The sequence below is a fragment of the Zosterops lateralis genome (assembly GCF_965231275.1).
Source record: "Zosterops lateralis genome assembly, chromosome: 7".
Taxonomy (NCBI): domain Eukaryota; kingdom Metazoa; phylum Chordata; class Aves; order Passeriformes; family Zosteropidae; genus Zosterops; species Zosterops lateralis.
The window spans coordinates 3,997,794-4,023,803 of NC_139767.1; the positions used below are offsets into that span (position 1 = coordinate 3,997,794).

Sequence of the window (26,010 nt, forward strand, 5' to 3'; positions counted from 1 at the left end):
AGGGCAGTGCTCTGGGCCAGCTGAGCCCCCCTGGAGAACACAGACAGAGCCCTCTGTTTCCCAGCAAAGCAGCCTGGTTTGGGAGATGGGAGGTGATTTGGGTCCGACCTTCACAGCAGATGCTACTGGCATCCCTTGCCAAACTGGTTTTTGTTGAAGGTGCAAAGACCCAACCTGGTTCTCCTGTCCTCCCCTGGTACCTGTGGGTTTGTGCTCCATCATTCTCCCTCCACTTTTTCCCTTGGCACTGGAAAACCAATCCAAATCCTTCTCACTGCTGGGACCTGCAGAGATTTCCACCACTTTGCCCTGGTAGCGAGCCAGGATGCACCATGGCAGTGATAGAGGGAAGCAGGCTGCCACTGCTGCTGCCCTGGAGCAGGGCTGGGGAAGAGTGAGGGCTGGAGAGCAGGGAGAGCAATATTTGGACATTCTTAGGCCTTCAGCTTGGCACTTGGAAGAACATGTGGCCTGGCATGATGGTCATTTATGTGCAGGCTTATTTGTCTTAGAAGGTATTGGTGATGGTCTGTACTTTGGTGCTGTAGGGGAGAATTGTGGTTCACATTGTTAAGAATTAATCAAAAACTTGATCTTGGGTGCTGCACTCAAGTGCCCAACTAGTGCAGGAAGAGTTAGTCTGTAGTGTTCTCCAGTAGCAGCAGAGAGGATGACTCCTCTGCGTGATGGTTCAGAGCAGCAACGTTTGCATGGACTAACTTGCACTCTGGGGTTGATTTCCTTGGGGGAAAACGGTAGGTCAGCTGAAAAAGGGATGCTGGTAATATTTCTTTTGTACTGGGAAGCCCAGTAAGGAGCTCAAAATGGAAGCCTGGTCCTGCCAGTGCTAAGAAGCTGGAGGGCAGAGGAGATCAGCATTGTATTTCAGAGCTACTTGAAAATAATTTTGCTGTCTCAAAATGCAGCCTTACCTGAGCTAAGCCAGATGCTGGGAGCAGAGACTACTCAAATCTTCCTTAGATAACATCTGCTAATTGCTTGTTTGGGTTATGCACTTCACTGGGAAGTAGCTTGCAAATGCTGAAGATATTTTGATAAACAAAGTTATTTTTTGCATCGGGTATGAAAATCTCACTGTCTTCCTGAGCTGCCCCGCTGTGTAAGTGGCTGTAAAAAAATATTTTCATTTTAAATGTTTTCCTATCACAACATGCATGCTGGTAATTTGCCAATTTGACCACTGGAGCCACAAGCATCTCCTCAAAGCCATCCTGATGGGGGTGGTGGTGGTCAGCAGCACGGTGCCACGTGTCACCCCCCTGTCACCTCCATCCCTCGGCTTCCCCACCAGCTTGGAGGCTTATCTGCTGCCTCCTTGTCAGAGTGAGTGCTTCCAGATTCACAGCAAGACCTCAAGGAGAGACAGATGATAGAGCAGATGGTAGATGACTAATTTGGCAAAGTTAGATGAGTGGAAATTGTTTGCTTTAATTGCTTGTCAAGTCCAGTACCTACATTATAGTTAAGAAGCGGCTATTTACCCTCAAATAGAACAAAATGAGGAAAAGAGGGGTGTGTGCGTGTGTGTGTTTGTTTGTGAAGAGTAGGGGGAAAATATTTGGTACCAAGGCTTGAGGCGGAAGAACCATTGGTAAAACTTCTTGTATTAATTTCTGCCTTTTTTTTTAGTGGTAGCTGTGTGATGTAGGTCCTGCTCAACATTATTCCTCTTTTTTCCTTTCCAGTTGCTGTGCCATAATATAGATATGCCATAACTAAAAGAGAAACAAACAATGCTGGAAGTACTGGCATAAAACATGCTGGTGATGATGGCTTGACATGGTCAATACAAGTGAAAATCCTTGAAATGTCACTGTATAAATCCAGTCAACATTCTGATGGTGTTTTTTGTTTGGTGTGAACAGGAAGGCACATCATTAAAATTTGCTGTGCACCATCCACCAAAGGGATTTTGTAGAGTTTGGCACAAGGAGAGGGTTCCATCAGCTCGGAAAAGTGTTATCACACATCGCTAATCCTCCTTGATGGAGTCAGAATCACTGTCAGTCTCTACTGTGCCCAGCTGTTTCTGTTCATAAATTTGGGAAGGAGCTTCCGTTAGTAGGTGGAATCATCCTCTCTTGGAGGTGGGACCAGGCTGTTAACACACATCCTTGCAAATTTTCTGGAAGTGCTGAAAAGCTTTTAAAAAGGCATGAAATATGAGATTATATTTGAGATTTTAGTGGCCAAATTTCAGGACATTAATGCTTTTGGTCCCTGATACTATCCAACCCAGGGACCCCTTCTCCATGCTATGGAGAAGAAATGCTATGGAGGAATTGTTTGTACTGTCTGTGCTGTGTCACCTCATCCCAGTGACAGGCTGGGCAGCAGCTGGGTGGCCATGCTGAGCTTGTCTTGTGGCCATGTGGCTGTCCAGGGGCTCATGGCAGTCGGGTTGATTGCGTGCAACTGGATTTAAATGGGATGATAATTTTCTAGTGTAGAGCAGACCTTGCGGAAGGAAAACACTTGTGCCAGCTGAGCTTTTAATTAGGAGTACAGAGAAAATTATGCTCTCCTTCATTACAGTCTCCCACCTAGGGAAAGAAAGGCTCCAATTCTAAAGCACTCTCCCAAATCACCGGGTTTGCAGGAAGATGGCTGCTGACCTCCAGGAGTGTTTTCCCTTCTCACGGGAAACATCTGCGGGACTGTGAGTGCAGGCAGCCCTCGCTTCATTAGGACGTGCCTAATTGCAAGAAAATTCAGCTCATTCAAGGAGAACTGTAAAATAATAATGAAAGGATTAAAAGTGTGTTTCCCCTTCCTGTGTGCCTACGTGACAGGGTGTCCAGGCTGCTGCTGAGAGCTTGGAGCAGAAAGGAGTGAATGGGGATTGCTGGGGCACCCGCTGGCAATTAGTTGTTCCTTAAGGAGCTGGAGTATTCCCCCCATCTGGGGGTCTGAACAAATTACCACGAGTGTTTGCAATTATTAACAAACAGCTTTGTTAGCTGCCTTTTTAAGAAACCCTGATAATTGTGCTGTCTGTAAAAATGCAGCTAATTAAGTAAATAAGTGGGAAGTACGGGAGAGGAATGTGTTAGGAGGAGGTGATGGCTGTTGTTGGGCTCATCTTTTCTGGGGTGAAGGAACGTGTGATTGTCCTTTTTATAAAGACGTGCCTCAAACCAGTAGGTCCAAGAATTTAACCCACCCTTTGTGTCTTTTGGCCCACTTGACAAACTGCTTGACAAAGGGAGGTTGTGCTGGTGCAGGGCAAATGCACTGCTCTCCTGTGTCCTTGCCAAAGAGATAATAATAAATGTTTTATGATTCAGAGGAAAATATATTCAGACGCTTGAGATAACTCCCTTGGAGTTAGCAGTGAGGATGCCTCATCCCTGCTTCTTTGAGTGTGCTCTGGGAGAGGAGTGAGACATCAGGATTTCAGGTGGGGGTCACCATGGTGGAGATAATGGATTCCACTCTTTAGAACTCCAGATGTAGGCTGATCTGGAAAGGGGTTGAATAAGAAACGGAACAAGTTGATCTCCCTCCAAAAGTTGAGCTGGGAGGATTATAAAATCCATTAGTATTGGAAGAAGCAGAACTAGATGGAGGCAAGCATGATTTCTTAATTTAACGTATGGATTTATCATCAACAGAGCAGAGCAAAATAATGGGCTAAAAAGCAGAATCTAATGGACATTTCTAAATGTCTCCATTATTTGCCACCTTTAAGTGAGCGTTTGAATGATTTGGCTATTTTATGAAAAAATGTCAATGGAGAATTAATTTCCAAGTCATGCGCATGAATATTGATGAAAAACATCAGTTCATTTCAATACAGGGGATTATTACAGGTATAATTGGGGCCATTAGGAGATGAAACTCTGTCACTTTAGGTAGCTGGTAATAAGTAAACAACTGAATGTGAAGTGTGAATGTGTGAGTAATGCCTGAAATCCACTTTTATGATGACCAAGCTATGCTCTGCTCCAGCACCCATCCAAAATCCCCCATGACTGGGCTGCAAGTGAGAAGTGGCCACTGGCTTGTTGCTTGTTTGGGACTTCCCGGATGGAAGGGGCATGTCCTTGAGCTTTGGGATAACCTTAGTGGTGGGTGGCTCTGCACGTGAACGCTCTATGAGGATTGTTGGCAGAATGTGGAAAGAGCAGGAATGGCTGAGCATGTTTAGATGTAATGCCTTGGGAAGGGAACAGAGCTAGAGAATAAAGCAGATATTTATTGAAAGGCCTTCAGGATCCACCTTGGGCAGGACAAGAGCCTGAGCACGGCTACACCCAAGGTGGACTTAGAATGGTCACAAAAATGGCTGGCTGGTCATGAAGTCTTACACTTTTATAAGTTTTAGTCCATTTGCATATTGGGGTTCAATTGTTCAATTACAGCTTCAGGTTGGTTGTGAGGTCCCATCCTTCTTGTTTTCTCTCTTCAGTCCACTGTTGTTTGTGCTTTTGGGCCTGAAAGTTGTCCTTGGTCTCCAGCAGGAAAAGGTTTTGTTTTGTCTCCCTACTCTGTGAAGAGCTGACTGACACTTAATGTGAGGCTCAGAACTGCACCCCTAGGCAGGACAGAATCTGAAAAACATGAAAGCTAAAACTTAAGGCATCAGGTGGAAAGATGGTTTTGAGAGGTTGGTGGCATTTCAGTAAATCATTTCAGACTGGAGCTTCCCCCACAAACTTGGGCAGAATGTAGGGGAAGTCTGATTTTCCTGGGTGTGCATTGAAAGAGCACCGGAGGGTTTCCCTCGTGGAGATGCCCCTGTAAAGCTTCCTCTGAGCAAGGCAGAGAGTACCTCACCAGAGATACTCAATAAAGAGAGCAGCTTCAGACTGGAGGCACAGCTAAAGCTGCTCCTCTTTGCCCTGTGTTAGAGACAGGGAATGAGTATTTTCTGTTAACCAGCAGAGGTTCTGCTGCAGGAACAGTTAAAGCTCACAATCATGATATTTTTTTTTTTTTTCTGCTGCTTACCCATTTCTGGGGCTGTTTTAAACAACACACCTAACAATATACAGCAAAGTGCTTTGAAGAGGGTTCATGAAATACAGATTATGGTGGTTTTGCATGGCATGACAAGGAAACACATTCTGTCGTGCTTGTATTTATGCCTGTATACAGCTGCAACATCCCTGCAAATACATAATATTTTGGCACTTGATTTTAAAGAGCTGTTACAACAGATCAGCCTGTTGCTGTTCCAGGAGAGGAGCAGGAAGTGAGTGGGATATGTTCCTGCTCTGTGTTGAGCTCAGGGACAGAGGGACTGGGAATCCTGTGTGACTCCTGCTCAGCTCCCACTTCAGGCAGGGTTACTTTAGTGCTTTTTAACTACCTTGGCAAATCAGACCCAGAATTATTTCTGCCCCGGAGCAGATGGGAATTGCCTCATGTGGCTCAAAATGGGGTACAAGACTTGTTAAGCACCAGTTCACAGCCTGCTTTCTGGCCTGTGTCCCTCCCAGGTTTGGCTCCCTGGCATCAGTGGGCCAACAGGAGCACCTTTGGGATTATCCATGGCAGCAGCATTTCTCTCTCATGGCAGGAATGCCTTTTTACCCCGTTAGTTGTCATTTGCCTTGAAAAACCTGCCAAGAGCATATCTTATCTCCGTGTTTTAAAGGCTTCTCTGTGAAGGATGGGAGGTACTGTCCCAGCCCTTCCTCCTGCAAGTGAAGGACCTGACCTGCTTTTCTTAAATACTGGCATTGTTTCCTCTTTTGTATTTTGAATATTACATAACTATTAGGTGCATCAAAGGCATAAATTTCAAAGCTGAGATGGAGAGATTAATGACTTATTGTAATAATGGATTATTAATGACCCATGATTATACCCACAATTTGCTTTGTGACTTCAGCTTGTTGTTCAGATCAGAGTTCTCTCCTGCTCTGAGTTCTGTCTCTGCATCAACTTGCACTGTTGGCTGGGAACCAGTGGAAAAAAAAAAAACAAGTGCACTTCTGCACCCCTCAATTGATGTAGGATGATCACTTTTGGTATCTGACTTGACAATCCGTGACTGATTTTTTGTTGTAGGAAACATCTCTTTTTAAGACAGACATTATGTGCTTGGAATTGCTATGAGATAAATTTAAACGATCAGCATGATTTATTCTAAATTAGCTTTAAAGGGTTGGGTTTTTTTAATTCAAAAAAATTGATTATTAACCATATCAAAAACTGGGAGTGGTTACTGCAGTGGTTTGGCTGTACAAAATTAATCCCAGCCAAATAAAACTTGTAACCCTGGCTCACATCTGAGCTGGCTTCACCCCTGCCCAATCCCCTTGCAAGAACAGGCTCCAGGTGTTTGTGCCTCCTCTCAGCAAACAAATGGCTGCATTAGCTTTCAGGAAACGTTTAATGGGTGTGCAACACAGAATATCAGTGTTGCAGTGTATGGCTTTATTAGCTGAGCTGCAGGAATTTTATTTTTTTTCTGAGCTGTTGTTGGTCCTTAGCACGGATTGCAAAATGGAACGGAAGGTGTTTATTAGTCCTTGGGAGCCTCAAGACAGAATAATACTTACCTGGCTGGAAATATGATCAGTCTCATAATAGATACTGCTGTATTTAAGGAAGAAACACACAAACCCATTTTGTAATTGCCAAGCAAGAATTTTTAGGTGTCCTGGCAGGGCACAGGTGTCTGTCTCCCTGAAGAGTTAGCACACAAAGGCAGGTCTCAAGGGTTTTCTGAATAAAACTCTATACATGAGCTAGGACAGGGCTTTGTATTTCAAAAAGAAAGATGTGCCATCTGCTAGTTGCAGTGCTTAATCTTTCTGGTGTTCCCAGTCCACCAGAGCTATATGAGGTCCCAATAAGATGGGAGATTCCCAAGATGTCTTTCCATCTTGGGAATCTCCCAAAATAGCTGTTAAAAAGATTATGAATGAAGTCATGTTTAGGTATGATTTACTCTAAGTAAATTCCGTAAGGTTTTATGGAAAATCTAAAAATTGGAATGTTCGTGCTTTTAAGTTAAGCCTCAAAATGAGGTGGGAGCTTATGTTTTAAAATCTGAGCAAACCAAGCAGTTGTGTTTTTCTTCAACACAGTGCGCTGAACGTAGGTCAAATATTTCAAATTTTTGACTGTATTGAGAACTTTGGAATTTTACTTTTACCACGTCATAGGAAGAAATAATACTCCAACTTTTCCTATGGTGGGTAGACCCAATGCCTGTTTGCAGGAGCAGCCTTTGCAGTGCCTGTTCAGCTTTGGTCTGTGTTCTTTAGCCCCTAGAAACACAACCCAAAATTGATCTGATCAACCCTTCACCCTGTGAATGGTGTGCAATGACACCAGCCCGTGCCTGCCCTCCCCATGGCTCAGTGGGAACAGATTTTACTGCCATTTTTGGGACAGAGGGAGTTTCCTTGGGAGAAAACTTTGAGCAGGTCATGGCTCCTGAAGCCCTTTGCCAAAAGGCTACTGGAAGCTTGAATTGCCCCAGCATAAGAGCAAATAGTTCTGCAGCAAAGAGACCACAGAGGGAACAGAGATTAGATTTGTTCCCATTTCTATAGAGGAAAAAAAAAAGGGGGGGAAGGTGGTATAGTAAATAAACAGTCAATAATTGTAGTACTCTGAAAAACCTAATTACTTTTGGTATTTATAAAAAGGACCTGCACCAGTCAAAAGAGTATATTTTAGCCAATTTTACTGATTATGCCTCTAGTCATGGAGAATTTTGTTTGTATTGATCTGGTCCAGAAGGGGGACTGGCTCCAGAAATGCCATTCTTGTCAGGCTCCTGTTTTGCATAACATAATGCCCATTTCAAAAGTTTAGATATAGCCAGATAAATTTGCTCACAGATAAGAACAACCCACAAGCTGCTGATTAAGAGAAAAAGTAAGTGCATTGAAACAGACAAACCAAAACCAGCCCAGCCCCACACTTGACCATTTAAGTAGTATCACTGTCTGGGCAGGCTGAGCAATGTGTAAAAATGTAAAATGCTGCTTCTGTGTTTCTCTCTCTTTCTTCTTTTTTTTTTTTTTTTTTTTTTTTTTTTTTTTTTTTTTTTTTTTTTTGTCATTGCACGATGACAGCAGGCTGATATACTGAGCTGAGCTGGGTTTCTGTGGTGGCTTTTAACTGGGCTTCAAAATGTAGAGCAGAGCAATGTAATATTAAAGGGTGTCCTTTGAAAACTGTATTAAGATGGTGTTTCTTGACACTTCTTTGCTGTGCATTCAGCCTAGGGACTTGTGGAAAGACAATGTGTTTTTTGCTGTTGTTTTTTTTTCTCCTATTTAATTGTGTAAAGCTGGGAAGAGCTGGGGTGTTAAGGACAGTGATACGGAAAACAATGCTGGGTGTAAGTCTTCTGCTCAGGATGCTCTTGGCTTTCCCAAAATACTGTTCAGAATAATGAAAATGTTGAATTATCCAGGTCAGCTTGGAGGCACAGGTCTCTTCAGCCTTGTGACCTTCAGGCTGTGATGGAAATGCCTCTGCCCAGTCTCTGATTCTATCACTGGTGGAATTGGTAGGGCTTTGCTGAGACCTGGGTTTGACCCTTTGGGTGCTGGGGTCAACCTGCTTGGCCTTTTTCCCGCATTTCTGCCTTTTCAGCCTTTCTGCATTTGGTAGTAAATACCAGCACTTCAGCCCATTTGATGGGAGGTGTTTAGATTGCTGAGATGATCACAGGCTGTATTTCTACTTTCCTTTCTCTACTGCTGGTGTTCAGGCGTGACTTGCATGACCCAACCCTGGGAATCATTGCAGATTTTTGTTGCAACTCTCTGCATTGCTGTGTAGAGACTTTATTTCCTTACGTGCTCCTGTGCTCCCCTTCCACACTGGCCTGACTGACTGTGCTCTGGTTTTTTTGCAGTGTGTGCTGGCACCGAGAACAAGCTGAGCTCCCTGTCTGACCTGGAGCAGCAGTACCGGGCCCTGCGCAAGTACTATGAGAACTGTGAGGTAGTGATGGGCAACCTGGAGATCACCAGCATCGAGCACAACAGGGACCTCTCCTTCCTGAGGGTAAGCAGGCTGTCTCCTCCTCCCCTCTGCCTCTGGGGGAGCAGCCACGAGTGCTGGGCTGGAAAAGACCAGGTGTCTCTGTCAGCGGCTCCCCTGTGATGGAAGAGGATGATAAAATGCCAGAGAACAAGAGAAATGTCATTGCTGTGACAGGTGCTCTGAGTGTGAGTCATTTAGATTTGTCCAGTATGTGAGGGAGAGAGCTGTGACACTGGAAGGTGGCACCTTGCAGGTCTCTCACTTTGTGTTGCCAGCAGGTACAGGGCAGGTGAGGTGGGGTTTGGGAAGGTCAGAGAATCATGCAGATAGGCACTGGAGAAGCTAATCTTAATAAAATGCTAGATAGGGACTGATTTATAGACTGAGCGAGGGAAGAACTCTGGGACAATGTTTGTGGAGCATCTAAGAAAAAGGAAAAAAGTGATTGCTGAATGAATGTGAAGCCTTCTTTGGGTATGAGACTGCAGCTATGAGCCTAACAATCTCCAGCATCCTGGGGAAGTCTGTGATAGATGAAGGCTGTACTGCTTTTGGGGAGCCTGGGTTGTGCACTCCCTCAGTCTTCTTTATATCAAATTTTGGGTTTGTGAAGGAACATTTCAGTGTGGTTTGCAGATACCCCACTGCCATGCTGGCAACTGCAATAGAGAAAGGTAACATTGAGTTCAAAGAACTTAAGCCCATCGTTATTTGGCATTTCACATTCTTTATGATTAGGGAAATATCTCCCTAAAGGAGCAATCCAGTGGGCATCTGAGGATGATGTGGCTGTAATATGGGAGGTAGGTCTGAGGGCCAGGGTAGAAATGGCCAGGCACCGCCTGTGCCAGTGTGGCTGCAGTCTGTGCTGTGTTTGTGCTCCCCATGACACAGATAAGGGTTTACACTGCTCATGTTGCTCTCCTGTTCCTCTTAAAAAATGCTGATGTCACGTTGCAGGATGCCGGTCAGTGTGTCAGTGGCGGGTTCACGTGGCAGGAGCAGTGCAGTTTAAATCTGGCAGCAGGAAGAGGTGGTGGGAGGCAGCCCCAGCTGGTTGGGTTACACTCACTCATTCCCTTTGCTGGGTCTGGGGTGAGCTGAGTGCTCAGTTTCAGCCAGTAAAACTGTGAACTTTCCACCACAGTTCCCAGCAAAGGCAAAGCCAAGCCTCCAGCAGCATGTTGAGCTTGGCTTCACATCAAATGTGTTGGGGATTTCACAGTCTCGTCACTCCATACATTGGCATATATTTACTCAAAGTGGGCACCTTCAGGCTGCTGAGAGATCTGTGAGCAAAACTCAGCTACCAGACGTGTCTGGGGTAAAGTTTGGGGTGCTAATTGCGCTCAGACTAACAGATTGCCTGTTAATTTGGGTGACGAATGCCTCGGAAGTAAACGCTGTCCATACATTTCACAGTTGTGACAGGTGGGGAAAACACATATGCTTTTGCCCTGAAATAGATACAGCCCTAGTGCAGCTGGACCAGAGTTCCCCGACGGCTTGGACAGGTGGCAGATCCTCCTCCTGTGAGGGCAGGATCCCTGCTCTGACTGGGGCATCTCTGCAGTTTCAAATGCCTCCTGAAACCCCTGACTGGCCTATGGTGTATGGCTCAAATTCATCGCAGGCAGTTCCTTCCTCCTCAGCTTTCCTTCCTCCTCACGCTGCCTGCTGGGAGGTGAGGAAGGCAAATTACTTGGAAATTAGGAATTACCTAGCCTAAGCAGCTTAAAATACCGGTGGAAAGAAGGCAGTAAAATCATCAAATGAGAACAAGAAGGAAAAGCCCTGTTGGGTAAATGAAGGTGGTTTGGTCACTTGTGCTTTTTGGTGACAGCTACTATTGCTTTTTTTTATTAGTTTTATTACTTCTTTTACCTGCATCTGCTCCTCACAGATGTCTCAGCAAAAAAGCAGAACTCGAAACAAAACTCAGCAAACTGGAAGGCCTAGTTAGTATGATAAATTGTAGTCATTAAAGTAGAAAACCAAACAGAAGAGAACATGTTCTCAGTGAGGCAAATAAATAAATAAATGTTGGCACATTTATGCCGATAATTCGACATTCATTAGTCAGGCAGTATTACTCCTTTTATCATATTAAAAATGGTTTTAATGGCCAAATGAAGGTGGCAGATGGGACATAACTAAGAGAAAGGCTGTTTGTCTCTCTCAGGCTTAAATAGGGTGAACTCGCCGTGCAGCAGCACGCTCCTTCAGCCTGCTCCAGTGTTTCAGTCTCTGTGCAGTAATTTCCCTCTTCCTCCACCAAAAATGCCTCAGGCACACGCTGGTGCAACCCTGAGTTATCTGTGACCCCAGCTGATGGTGACCATGGTTCTGTGTGCCCACCTGCCCTCTCTGTAGTGCTCAGCTTAGCTGGGGCAACTTCTTGCTCCAGGACAGAGGGAAGAGCCCAGTGAGCTGTAGGCATGCTGAGCCTTTTCATCATGCAGTAATAAACAAATAGCATAAATGAATTGAAGTGAAAAAAACCCATAATTTTATTTACCCTGCAGAGGAACATTAAAAGATCAGCATCCCATCTTTCATATTTATTTAGACATTTATTCCCTAAGTAGATTTGCTTTATGTCTATGAGTTAGCTCTCTGGATATCTGCTGATGAAGACTAAAAGGAGCTGTCTGTCACTTGAATGAAGTGCTCAGCCACTTAAACTTCCAGGCCTGCAGTTCATGAGGAGCTTGATTTCTGTAAGAAGGAATTGCACGTGCCAGCTGTTTCTTCTCCTGCTGTTCTTATATGTGAGCAGAGCAGGAGTACATTCTGTCTGTGTTACTTTAATATATTTTATTTTGGTTCCTGGTTGCGTTATAGGCTTGGTATTGCTTTCCTGTGAGCAACTGCAATATGAACTCATGTTCTGCATGTGCTGCCCTGCAGCTCTGCCAGCTCTGTTCCTGCTGCTTGGTGCTTCCCTGTGCTGTGGCCACAATGGAGTCGTGGCAGAGGAGAGGAGCACTTAGCAGCAGGAAAAAATCATGTCTAAGCCTGAGTGTTGGGCAAGGAAAGATATTTCTGACATCTCTGGGCTGATGGCTGGCTTGCTTTGTCCTCATTCTGAGGCTCAGCCTACTCACAGAAAATGTACAAGGGGTTATTCCGTTTTTGAAGTGCCAGCTCTGCCAGCTTTGGCAATGAAATGAGGCTGAGGTTAATGCAGCCCGTGGCTGCTGCAGTCCCACCTCCCTGTCACAGCCAAGGCAGGCTCTCCACTGGCACAGGTGCTGCCAAGAGCGTGATTGGGCTGAGCAGGACAAATAATGGGGTGGCAGACAGTCCCTGGGAGCTCCCTTGTCCCTGTGGTGTGTCCAGGCTCACCCAGGAGCCAGCAGTGACAGGGGGAAGGGATGGGGCCTCATCTCCCACTGCTTCCCAACCCACCAGCATGCTTCCCCTGATTGCACAGGGCAGGCTTTTGCGCGAGGATTTGCTCCATGAAACCAGATAAACCGCCAGAGCTGGTGCATGTCTTGAGTCTCGTCCAGGCAGGAGCTGAGATTTACTTCCCTGCTTTGGACTTCAGAAAATAAAACCTTGAGAAAAGCTCAGATTGTTCACTGGTTCATATTGCAAACAACTGTTTGAAGAACAGAAGGGGAACCTATTTTAGTTTTGCTTGGCAGAGCTGACAGTTCCTATTGTGGGCTGTGCTTATTTCTTAGTAATATCTCCATATTCAATTTTTCAGAATAAAATACACAATTAGTGTATCACATAACAATCTTCTGCAAGTACTTCTGTTAAACACATTTGGTAAATGAGAGTTATCTTTGACTAATCCCCTGGCTTTTAGCAATTCACAGTCAGTAAATTGTCTTCTCGTGCCTGGATTTTATTTAATCAATTCAGATTATTTATTTTTAAAGACATGATCAAAGTTCTGTGCTATTCCCTGCCATAATTCTCCCAAGTGATTATGAAACTCATTTTTAACTGCAATCAACAGTCTTCAAAAGTTATCTACCACTTCTTTATGGGTTTTTTTTTATTTCATTTACCTCAGCATTGCTTGTGTAGCACCTCCAGCCACACTTGAAGGGCAGTAGTCTTACATTTAGCAGGGTGGATGTTTCATGGTGAATGTTACATTTATTGCAGAGATGTAGGGCCCATCTCCCCTCTGTCAGCACACATGGCCCAGTGCTTGGTGAGATCCCCTGCCAAACCCACTGTAGGAGAAGGGAATACAGGTGAGTTGGCCCCTGATAAGTAACAGCTGTGTTAATTACAATACAGCCTGGCCCCAATGAGCCACAGCTGTAGCCAATAAAGATAAGTGTGATTAAAGGGAGTGGGTGAGCAGGTATCATGAAAAGAGGAACTTTGATGAAGAGGAAATGAGAGGATCATGAGGGAGGAGGATCCTGGGGAGAGAGAATCCCTGCAGTGAGGTCAGTGTGGGTGTGCAGTCAGAGCCTGTTGTTGAACCTGCAGTCACAGGCTGCAAACTGATCCTTGCAGTCAGAGCTCAGCAGGAAATAAGCAGCAGTCAGAGGCTGCAGGGGAAACCTCCAGCAGGAGCTTGGTGCAGGCAGAGTCAGTGAATGGTTGGGGTTAGGATGGCTGAGGTGTGAAGAGGAATAAACCAGGGCTCTTTTCATGTTGTGATAAACAAGAAGTCTGTGTCTTAGCTCATTTCTTCCCTCTAACAAGAGAGCTGCTGCAACACCCCACCTTAGCCCATTCCTTACAGTCCCTTTTAGATTCTGTAGCAGGTGGGATTTGGCCATTAGGACTTTATATTCTTAGTTGTTGGTTGTGTTTAATCTTTGGAGGATGTTTTGGTTAAACAGACCCCTCTGTGAGGTGAGGGCTGCCAGAGAACCGGGAGAAGAGTTGGGTTGCAAAGCATGCTACCTGGCCTCATGGCATTTGGAGCTGCTGCTTGTTAAAAAAATAGAAGTGGGGAGGTTTAAAACAGTTTTTTGGTCTTTTATAGCACAACAGGGCTAAGCAGCCCCTTTGGAAAGCTCTGGTGGCAGAGCTGAGAGGAAATGCTGCCACAGAGAGAGTCTACCTCTGACCAGACGTGTCAGGCAGGGCTGTGCAGAGATGGGAGGGCATTGTGTGGCAGAGCAGCGTGGTGATGTGTGTGGTGGCTCCTGAAGGCCTGGCAGCACAGCTCTGCATCCCCTCTGCAGCAAAATGGTACCTCACTGCCCTGCTGACAGGTTTCAGTAAGGTCCCTGCTCAACAGACGGGGCTGTGGAGTCCTCTGCCTGTAGGAGTTCCCTGAAAGACAGGCTGTGGGGGTTGCTCTGTCTCTGTGGAGGGGGATTTTCCCCAGAAGTGCCAGGAAACAATGGCCCTACCTCAGGATGAGGATTTCCAGGAGGGGTTTGCTGGGCAAGGCTGCCCTGTGGCATTTGTCATGCTGCAGGAGTTGCATCACTTGCCAGAGTGTGCTTTGTCTTTGGCTGGCAAGAGGCAAAGTGGCCTCCAGGTAATGACAGACATGGAAATTGAGTACATGGATTTCTGTATTTGTAATTGCCCTTACAGGACCTTACCTGTTAGAAAACAAAACATAAACAGCAGAGGTGTGATGGTCAGAGCTGTGCATGCCACATAAATCCAGGTGGAAAGAGGACACCTCCAACTTGCTGTTGAACACAACTGCTGTGCTGGGTGGGTTACAGGAGACCAGTTGCATGCCAGACCATGCTTCTGGCTTGGACAAAATGTTTCACACTGCCTGTGATCAGTTGCCAGCTGTGCTGGGTGAACCTGAGCTGAGTTTAAAGTGAGCTGCATCCCAGACTCAGAGGGTGGAGTGGGAGCAAAGGCTAATTGCAGAAGGCATATGTGGTACAGCTCTGCTCCAGCAGAATGGCTTCTTCTGCCATTTCCCATTGCTTGTGTAGAAATAGTAGCTTAAAATAATCACAGCAGTTTAATCCCTTCTCAAAAGGGCTAGGAGCAAGGAAAGGAATGGCACAGATTTGCATGGGGTTTTCCTGTCCTGTGCTTGGAAGTGGGTACTGAAGTGCTACAGGCACAGTGAGGAGCTGAATATCAGGCACTATTGTGGGGACTGGTGTTCCCATGGCCCCCATCCCTTTGTATTGACAGGTATCACATTCCACATAGTCCCTAACAGAGTCAACCACCTCCATCCTGACCCCACCACTCCCAGAGCCCCTCAGCTTGTAGGGGAAAGGCATCCAGCACTTTCTGACCTAAATGTCTTCAGAGGTATTATATTATTTTTTGTGCTTCTGTTGCTCATCCCCCTTGTGTTATACTGACCTGCTTTCCTGGGCTGTCCCAGTTCCATTACAAGTGTCTGTAATTCAGGTATGTCCCTGCTGCTCTGCAGGCTGGCCTCAGCAGCCCCTGTGCCTCCCTTGGATGTTCAAAATCCCCTTTTTAGCACTGCCTGTCATGGTTTCAACCCATTTTTTTTGTAGACACAGGACAAGGTGCTGCTCATTTTGTGCAAAGCCTCAGGCTGCTGCTGCTGGATGCATCTTGGTAGCCCAGGTGCCATGCCAACACCTCCCCCTTCCTTCTCCCTAAAAGGCTGGATCAATATACAATTAATCTTCAAGCTGAGTTTGCCAATCTGTAACCAAATATATACTCATTACCATATATCATTTAGGAGTTAGTTTTTGGTGCCTTGGTATGAAAGGTACATTTGAAATGATCAGTTGTGTTTAGGAGGAGAGCTAGGTGCTGTGGAAATGCAGGCTCCTGTTTTGGTGCAGCAAAATGTGCAGGGACTGTGGTGTGAAGATTTGTGTCTGTACCTGCTGAGTGCTCTGAGGCTCTGGGAAGCAATTTTTGGGAGGAGGTTGTTGTGGAGGATGGCTGCAGATTTCCAGGGTAGCCTAACTCCAGTGGGGATGGCACTGGTCTGCTCCTCACATCCCACCTGCTGCAGGGCTCCCCTTGTGGGTGCTGCCAAAGCCACTGGGGCAGTAGCACCCACATCCCTACGTCCATGGACCCGTCGTTGATCTGCTGTATAAAACTCATGCCATCATTCTCATGGAGTGATGAGTAGGTGGTATCCCTCTCATGGAGGGGGAGTTCAGAGGCTCCCCTGCCAGAGCTCCTGAGGGGCTTGGGGATGGATCCCACCATGGGGCTTGTTTTCCCCTTCTCTGGGTTGGCGGTAGTGACCAAGAGCTTCCCCAGCTCTCCCACAGCCTTTCTTTCCCTGTGTCTCCTTTGATAACAGGCAGCATCCTTCAGCTGTATCCTGTGTCGAGAGGAGAGGTCAAGATTTGAAGTCTAGGTTGATTAAGGAGTCTCTTTAAATTGTCTTTCAGCATTTCCCATTCAGCTCCTATTGTATAGCAGACACCCCATCCCCAGCTGCCTGGGAAGCCTGCCTGATTCATGTGCAAGGCAGTGGTAGCCACTCTGGATCAGGAGAGAGATCAAAGAAGCCTGGCTTAAATTATTCAGAGCAGCCCAGACCCCCACACATGCTCGAGATCACCAATATCCTTTTCATTTTCTATCCCATTTTTGTGGTTGCAGTGAAGCTGCCCTTGGTTAGGCAGAGCAGAGCACTGGGGAGGTGATGCCTGGGGGCTGCACCAGTCCTCCCTGGGCTGTCAGGTGGAAGTCTGTCCTTCTCACAGGCCCCTCTGGCAGCTTTTGGGTCTGGCAGGGGTGCCCAGGTGGATGTGGGGTGCACAGCATGGGAGTGCCCTAGCTCATGACAGTGTGCCATTCCACAGTGATCCCACCACCTTGCTGGGAAATTATGAGGTGCAAGAGGCTCCAGGGCCAAAAATATGCCCAGGAGCTAAGGATCACTGCCCCAGGTGGAGTGTTTCCCAGTTTTGCAGAGGTACCTGCTGGATGGGTGCAGGCTGGCAGCAGTTCTGCTGGAGTCATGTGTGGAGGATGAAAATACAGACCAGGAGTTAAATATTTAACATAAACAAAAATAACTGTTTGGATTTGGGGCTCTATCTAGGCTTGTTAATTTTTTAAAAAATTAAATACAGACTATGGATTTATTTCTTTTCCCATTGTTCAGTGCCTGATCAGTCTTCCTTCTGTCCATCTATGAAGGGCTCTGATGTCTGGGTGTCTGCAAATTACATGTGGCTACACCAGACCACAGGAGCTGCTGGGATAAGTGCTATAAAAATGTTGATAGTGGAGAGGAGGACATTATTAAAAATAAAACAGTGCAAACCTTCTTAATTAGGTGTTGTCTCTTCGAAGTTGATCTTCCCTCTTGGCCAGTGAAACCAATTATATCTTCTCTTTCAACCACCTTATGTTGTTAATGATCTTACTTTTTAAATGTAAACCTCTCCCCTACTAATGGGATTGGAAATGCTGGCATTACTGAAGCTTAAGAAAAACAAACAGCAGAGTAAAGTTAAACCAGCCAATGAAAAAAAACCACAACAAAACAACTGTGGTAACAAATGCTCTTAAATTATAGATGGATTTGTTAGGTTGTAAAACAAATGAGCAGTTTTCTTTCAAGCACAGAAAGAAAGATTATGTGGTGTAAATGGTGAGTGTAATGAGATTTGAAGTCTTAACCCCAGCTAGAAGATGATATCAACTCTACCATTTCACTCTGTTCGCTGACAAGTTTTGCTCAGATGTCATTATTTATTCTCCTCTTTGTCCACCCACCCTCTCAAATCCTTCAGTGGAGCAGAGTTGGAAGTTGGGAGCACAGATGAGGTATGGAGAGGGATATAGCTATATATGTAATCGAGGTATAGCACAAGTGGAAATGTGTTCTGCTTTCCTTTGAGTAACATTCTTCTGTTTTCCTGGACATTTATGCACTATGCTGCCAGTTTTTTCTCTAACCCTTCCTCCCTCCAATCTCATTTTGCTATGGAATAAAATGAAATTAGACAAACCAACTGTGAGAGAGCTGAATAATCTTGCATTGTAATACACTGGCTCAGAGTCCTGGATCAATGGGCTTGAATTACTGTTAAAATCCATATGAAAAGAAAAGAGAAGTCTTTTGCTGTAAGCTGTGTCAAGGGGTGGAGGAGCAGGGGGACGGATTGAGGCTTAGCCAACTGTTTTTGTGCTAAACTGGATCAATTTTAAAGGTTTCCTCTGTAGATGCCAGCCGCAGGGCTTTTGTATTTCAGAAATGTCAGCACAATTGTGCAGGTTGCAGAATTCAGCAACAATGCTCCCACCCCAAACTGTTGCAGTGCACCCTCACACCCAGGCTGATGTTTCCATATTAGGAAAAGAGTTTGTGTTTCACCCCTGGATATTTAAGAAAGAAGAACCAGAAACTTCTGTGCTTCTCTCATTGTAATTGTTCCAGTACCAGCACAAAGGCACCTGTTGGACCTTTGAAATGTACCTCAAGACCTGTAACTGTTTCTATTGGGCAGCTTTCCAAAAACCCCTCCTTGATTGTTGGATATTTCAGAAAGAGCACAAAGTCTCTTGATGCTTTTTGGGGTGTCTTAGCCAGTGCAAAGGACTTCCCTGGACTGTGCACAGCCTTTATTCTTTTTCTTTGTATCATTTGTTATTTTCTCTTTTATTTAAACTTTTTGCTTTTTTAAAGCACACCAGATCAGCCATTTCATTAATTATTCTTAAGCCATTTCTAAGAGGTTGCTGGTCAACCCTCAGAGCTTGATACACCTTTGTGGGGCTCAGAATACACTGGCCTCATGCAGAATTGTATCACCAAACCTGGCCACTGATTACAAATTACAGCTGCACACTAATGCAGAGATCCTGCCTGGGTGCCCAGGAAGGCTGGAGCAGAAGGAGAAGTTGGCCTTCCTGAGGATCATCAAAAATAGCATGTATGGGGAGCATTTTCATGGATGGGTGCCAGTGAAAGCTGCTTCATTGCATGGGACTGGGGCAGGCCAGGGTGTGATAGAAGACGTCTTTGTGGGGGGTTGAGGATGGATTTGTCCAACCCAAGAAGCAGCCAGCAGGAATATCTGTTAACCACACACGAGCTGGTTCTGAGTGCTGAATCCTGCAGTGTATGAAACCAGGCACCACTGACTTCTCAGGAAGATGGAATGGGAAAGTTTGGTTAAAAAGTTGAGGGTCCAGTCCTAGTTCAAGGCAGTACTTCCACAGGGCAAGCATAACCAGTCTCATCTACTGGTACTCAAGGTTTGAAGTTAACTCAAAAGGTAATAGAGTCTGCCTGCTGTAGTGAATGGTATGCAGTGTTTCTTTTCCCCCTTTGGTGGTCATTAGTCCTTCCAGAGAGAAAGAGTGAAGTGCTTTGAGGTAACGTCTGAACATAATAAACCTGAAAATGTCAAAAGGCAAGGCAGAAATATCACACTGATTTTGACAAACCCACACTTGTTTTGTGCAGGAAAAATAATACTGATAGCTTGATGTTGCTCACTGGAGAGTGGTTAGAGCAAAAATACGTTTTGTGAGAGAGTTAATGCTCATGCTTTAAGAAAACACCTTAATGAGCACAACATGGAGCTGAAGTCCTCAAAGTAAATGCTGTTCAGTTTGAATATGGTAGAGATTCATAGCCAAAGGGTCTGTAGGTGTTTAAGTGAAGCTCTTGAGTGGTCACCAGAGCTTGAATGGTGGCCAGACCCTGATGTTGCCATTCATTCTGATTTATTATGTTTTGGGATGTTCACTTATTTCTGATTCTGATGTTTTGGCATTGACTCAGATCCTAAAGTGCCAGCAAAAAAGCTGTACAATGTTACATATTGGTATCTAATTCAGGATAGGAGAAGTGATGGTGGAAGTGTCTGTGTATTGCTGTCTCCAGACAGGGGAGCCTGAGATGTGCAACAAGGTTGGCTTAAACTCTGTAAACCAAAAAACAACCCCCTGGTATAATACATACCCCATAATAATGACAGTTCACCCTTTAAACTATGATGCAGAGTGAAGGCCTAAGAAAATAAAATCCATTCCAAATATCAGGGAAGCACAGAAGATGATGAGGGAAAAAGAAATGCCAGCTCCAAACCTGTGACCTCCCTGTATTCCTGTCCCATTCGTGTGATGTTCTCATGAGCACATGATACCTTGCCTAATACAGGGAAATATGTTAAAAACAGAATTAAATGCCTGGATCCCTGTGGAAGGGCACTGCAGGAAAGGATGCCATGAACTTCAGCTTCAAATAAGTGTCAGTGATATGTGTGCAAGCAGAGAGAAATTGGGTGAAAAATCTTTGCAGTGTTTATGTATTGCAGTATGTAATACTTAAAAGTATTAAATACTTTTAAGTATTTAGGTATTATGTTTGAGGTATTTAAGCTGTGTTATAACCACCCTAGAGAGTGGAGACAGCTGCTCAGCTTTGACCTACAAGGTTTTGCTGCTGCTCATTGCAGTCCCAGCTCTCCAACTGGTGCTGGGCATCCTCCTTGCCCTCCTCCTCTGCCTGTTTTTTTGTTTTGGTTTTTTTTTTTTTTCCTTGAATATGCTGACATTCAGAATTGAGGGCAGGTGAGGTCCATCAGTTTAGGAAGTGGGAGCTGACCCCCCTGTGCTGTCAATTATCTCTGGTGCCTTGCAGCAGCGTGGCCGGAGGTCACGGCAGCGGTGCCCAGTAATGACGGCAGGTGCTGGAACACGCTCCCTTGTCAGCTCATCATTTCAGTGCCAAGGCAATAATTTGATCTCAGCAGAACAGCTGGTTTTAGACTACAGATTATCCACTATTTCATCTCCTCACGGAGCTGCAGAGCTGATTTGTTTCAGCTACAGATCAATTATGTCCCAAAACAACACTCAGTTCACTTGTATCATGTGAAATGAAGATAAAACAGGTTCAGGCGTTAAGGATAGATCTTGTATTACAGACCCTCTGTCCCTGCACATAAATACCCATCACCAGGGAGTGAGTATTCATTCATTCCTGCAGCCAGTCTTGCTTCTTTCATTAGGAGTCATTTTAGCAGAACAATGCATATATAAGAATAAACTGTGCTTAAAAGGGCATTTATTCCTTGCACTTCCTGTCAGTGTCCCTGGTTGGGGGATACCCTAATCACTCAAAGTGATCAAATGTATAGTCAAATACATCTACTCACAGCCTATTGGGAAGCACTGCATATTGCATGTGAGTATATCAGTCCTTGCAAAGCAAGTGTTTTCATGTAGACTTTTGCTTGATGTTATTGGCTGTTGGAGTCCTGGAAAATTAGAATTTGGGGCTTTAGTGTATAGTAATATGAGTCAAGGTGGAGGATTTTGGGTGTTGTCTAAGTCCTTCTTCTTCACCTTCTTCTTGGATTTAGGTGGTTTTCTGTAATTGGGTGAGAAAGGTCTGCCTTGGGTGGTCGTTATTGGGTCAAAACCATAAATAATACAGATGTCACCTTGATGTTGGGTAATTATGGCTTAAAAGACCTTGGGAAGAGTTAGAAACTCTCAATTTTACCTCATTTCCCTGGCTTACTAGTTAAGCTCAGACTCATGAGCCTATAAATACTGTAAATAGATAAGATATAATAAGCATTCCAAGTCTGAACTTGACATCTTTGTTTCCTGTGTTATTCATCCTGTCCTTGGCACAGAAGAACAGAAGCTGAAACTGTTACAACTGGCCTTTTAAGCAAAAGTTTCTCAGTGAAATTGAGAACTTTTGTTTCATTTGCAATGAAGACCCCTCACCTTGCAAATCAATGTGGAGCGTGCTTGGCTGGCACACTCATGGACTATGCTAAGAAACAGCAAAGTCCCAAAAATAATGGCATAGCTAGAGGTATTCCTAGTAGGCAAGCCAGCATTTCCTTAGGCAGAGTAGGTCCAGCACATGTAAATCTATACCAGCATGGATATGTTGGCATCTTTCACAGCAGCCCTGCCATGCCCTGCCTAGGCATGGATTCAGCTCGTTCTGGTGGCTAAATAGAGCTAGCTGCAAGTATTCACCCAGCAAATGTTGGTAAAATGTTAAAATGCTGCTTTCGCATTGGCCTTGTGAGCCTGCTGTTTGCCCAAAAGGTGTATTTATTTAATAGAAGAGATAATTAATTAGTGTGCTGTTCCCCTGGTGGATGGCAGGAATGCAGTTGTCACACGGTGGTGATCACTGGGAAGTTCCCCAATGTGCTTCTGTGCCACTGGCGGGGAGTGAACTACCCACCCCATCTCTGTTTTCTGAAAAAGAGGATTTTTCAGGTAGCATTTGGAAGCTTTTTCTGCCTCTCTGCAGGCAGAGCCGTGAGAGAGGGGAGCACTGTAAGCAGGGTTATATACAGTTGGGAGGTATGGAGCAGCTGGCTCCCAAGAGACCTCAGAGCACTCAGTAGTCCCAGGCCTGGTGTCCTCAGCTCGATCTAACCAGATGAATTTGAAAATATCAGCCCTGAAAGGGAATCATTTCGAATAAGGTAATCTGCACACACGTGCACAAACCCATTGGAGCCAGCCAAGCCTGCAGCCAGGAGTTATAAAAATCCTATTTATTTAAATGGCTTTGAATAGAGTTCACCTACTCCCTGAGATTTCAGTTTAAAAAGAAATCATTTTGGTTGGGTTTCTGCACCTCAGCTCCTCTAGTAAAAGGTCACCTTTCTCCAAATGTGCTTTCAGACTGTGAGGCCTTGTCATGGTTTTTCTTTTAAAGATTCAGTTGTTGCTTAAAGCCCCTGCTGTACCCAAAGCATTGGGTTGTTCCTCCTGGAAGGAAATTACATATCCTTTTATGTCTAATATGGGCTGAAATTTGTCTGGATGAAGTAACTGGTAGTTTTACAATGTCTGCTGACTGAACTATCCCTGCAACTCTGAGAAGCCCAAACCCAATGGCTCCTTAAGCAATTTTCAATTTTTCTTTTTGTCCCATGAAATTTTAATGCTCCATCATCGCAGGAATTCATAGTTGGATGCAAATGTTTATCAGATCTGCTGCAGACAGCATCCACTGGATGGTAATTTGCCAGAAGCATGAATCCCATTGTGTGTGGTTAACAAGGACTTCTCAGAAGCAAAAGGAGCCCTGCCTTCATCTTGGCTTCAGGAAAGCTCCCAGTAAAGGTTCCTCTTGTTTCCTTAAATAAACATCTTTAGCTCCATCCTCCAGAGGCATCTCAGAATGCCCCTCTGGGGCTCTCACCAAACAAAAAGGGCTCTTGTCTGATAGCACTCTTAAGAGGCAATGATTTTTCTTACCCCTCGCTTAACTGGCAGGTAATCAGCCATCATCTGACCCAATACAAAGCATTTTTTTTTTTTTTTTTTTTTTAGTGTTTATTTTTTAATTGAGCTAAATGCCTCCTCTGCTTTCCCACTGCCTCTGATCTCTGCTGGAGAGAACAAATCTTAGCAGCCTGGAACATCACACGTTTCTCCGATGGCTTTCGTCTCCCATATGCTCTGGTTCAGCAACAGTTTTGGCTGATGGCTGTGACAGCAAAACACCTTTTTTATTTAAGCTACAGCTTTCTAGAAATATGTCTTTGGGCTTAATCAACATAACCTTCAGCAGTTCTTTGAAACCCAGGATCTAAAAGCCATGAATGTCAGAAACACTTTATGGCTTGTGGGAGTCTTTAGTGCCTCTGACAGATAAAAGTGGAGGAGGAGGCCATCAAAAAAGGCACCACATTCAGGCTGGAATGGGATCTCACTGGTGGCTGACAGTTGTGCCCCTGCCTTGGAAAGGAAAGGCTACTGAAAGGAAAATGTATGACTGAAAGGCAGGATGTGCTCTACAAGACATCTGTGTGTGCCGAGCTTGGGCACCCTTTGCTGGCAGAAACAAGTCTTCTGCCAAAAGGTCTTTTGGATGTCAGAGCTGTTGGTTTATTATTAGGACAGTACTGTTGTTATTTTTAAGAAGGAGAGGATAAAATGAGAATAAATTACAGTAAAATGTCAGCAACTGCTGAAAATAGAGGAGAAGCAACAGTGTGTCTCTGGCATTTTTGCAGCCAGGCAAGCACGCGCAGCAGGAATAGTGCCAGCGTGCAATTTCCATCAGCTCCAATTACTACCTTGGCCTGGTTTTAAATATTTAAAGTTTCATGTTTAATTTTGGATGATGTTGAATAACAAGAATCAAAATATGGAAATTCACTAAGGAGTATTGGTCGTAGCAAGCGGGTATCAATAATGTAAGCCGTGCGGGACTGAATGGCCCTGGTCTTCTAAGGCTTCCCCATTTCTCTTGTGTTCCCTGTCTAAATGTGATTTATTAAACAATCCTCTGAAGGGATTGTCCTTCTCCACTATCTTTTATTATTGGTGGGAACCAATTTGAGGCTTGCTCTGTTGTGTGAGAGACCGGCTCCCTCATGTGATTGATGAGCCAGATGGGAAGTGATTAGACTTTTACAAGCCCATGCTGCTTGGAACAATATTACCAGGAGGAAAAAAAAACAAAAGGCTGTTGTTCAAATTTCCGATTCATAGCCTGTTATTGTTTCTGAGGTTCTCCTTCCTCCTCTTCCGTGTCTCCTCATTTTTCTGGCTTGCTCTGCACGATCAGGGGAGCGCGTGGAAGAGCGGCCGACGGAGGTAACCGTAGCTGTTGTGGGCAGCCACAGAATTTTCCTTTATTGTTGTTATTTTTTACAAAGACTGATTGTGATTTGTCCCTGATATGCTTCCCCAGAGGTTTGCCTTCTTCAAAGAGAAACAATAAATCAGGCAGGCTGTGGAACAAGGCTGGTAGGAGGAACAGAAGGGTGGGTAAGACACACAGAGGGGCAGACCATGATACCTTATTGGGGCTGTCAGAGTGAAACCTGTTTGCCTTCTGTCAAAGAGCATTTTCTGGATCCATGGAGTATCATCCTAGAAATGTAAGGTGGTGCATAGTCATCTTTACCCCTATGTTGGAATTCTGGAAACTCACAATGCATGTGAGTCAAGATGGAGGATTTTGGGTGTTGTCTAAGTCCTTCTTCTTCTTCACCTTCTTCTTCCTGGGTTTGGGTGGTTTTCTGCAATTGGGTGAAAAAGGTCTGCATTGCGGGCCTTGGGTGGTCATTATTGGGTCAAAAGTATGAATTATATAGATGTCACCTCGTTATTGGGTAATTATTGCTTAAATAACCTTGGAAAGAGTTAGAAGCACTCCATTTTATCCCATTTCTCTAACTTGCTAGTTGGAGCTTACGGCTGGTGAGTCTGTAAATAGATAGGAAATAATAAACATCCAAGACCAAACTCGAAAACTATGTTTGCCATGTATTAATCCTGACCTTGACAAGGAAAAAAAGAAGCCAGAGCCTTCACGCCCCTAAATTCCTACATCAATTCCTCATGTTTTCATTCAGGGATTTTCACCTTGTTATTTTTTTTATTTTCAAAGTCTTCCTCAGGAGGTCTCTAAAACTTTCCCGCTGGAGCAATGGCAAGTTGCAGCCAGAGAGTTGAGACACAGACACTGTACAGTAGTCAGATATTGCAGTGAATGGGGAATCCCATTCTCCTAGTACAAGTTAAATGGATTATTCTATTTCAGCTTTAAATATGTGCTGTTTATGCACACAGAGCCTCAGAGAACTGTCTCCTGTCTGAGCTGTTCACTGAAAGTTGTCACTGAGGGAGAATGAGGTGATGCCCAGCTCAGAACCTTTGGGGAAAAATGAAAAAATGCTGGAGAGATGAGCCTGAGCAATGCTGCCCATGGTTTTTTGGCATCTCAGTGGTGGGATTTCATCTTGGTCAGCTGGAGGGGAGCTTGGGGTGTGGGTGCTGTTCTGGTGGCATTGAAAGGATGCTTCATGGGTATTGTCCTGCTGTCGATGATAAAGCTTTCGCAGTAGGGAGGAAAAAAGGTAGTGGGTGATGTTTTATGACAGACCTGATAGTGGGTTACAGCACCTGTGTGAGGAGGGTGGGAAAAGAGGGTTTGTTACCAAGAGAAGCAAACTTCTGTAAAAGCCAGAGCTGTAGAAATACTTGATGCTTCAGCTGAACTGGGAAAGAATTAGAAAAGCCAATTGGGGTGTTGCCCCAAGTGAAAAATCTTTTTGTTTAACTCATCAAACTAAAAGTCCTGCAAAACTTTTCTTTGCAACAATTGAGGGGTTTTTTGTTCATCTCCTGGTTCTTCATTTG

At 44.8% G+C, this 26,010-nt stretch overlaps 1 protein-coding gene across 2 annotated transcripts in view; it reads left to right on the forward strand.

Moving 5' to 3' along the window:
- Positions 1-26,010, forward strand: part of ERBB4 (erb-b2 receptor tyrosine kinase 4) — a gene marked incomplete at its 5' end in the record, with an annotated part of 578,832 nt that overhangs the window by 215,052 nt on the left and 337,770 nt on the right. For both annotated transcript variants that reach the window (XM_083864953.1, XM_083864954.1), the window contains one exon: positions 8,855-9,006. In XM_083864953.1, the coding sequence (XP_083721079.1) occupies positions 8,855-9,006 (152 nt within the window). The remainder of the gene's footprint in view (positions 1-8,854; positions 9,007-26,010) is intronic.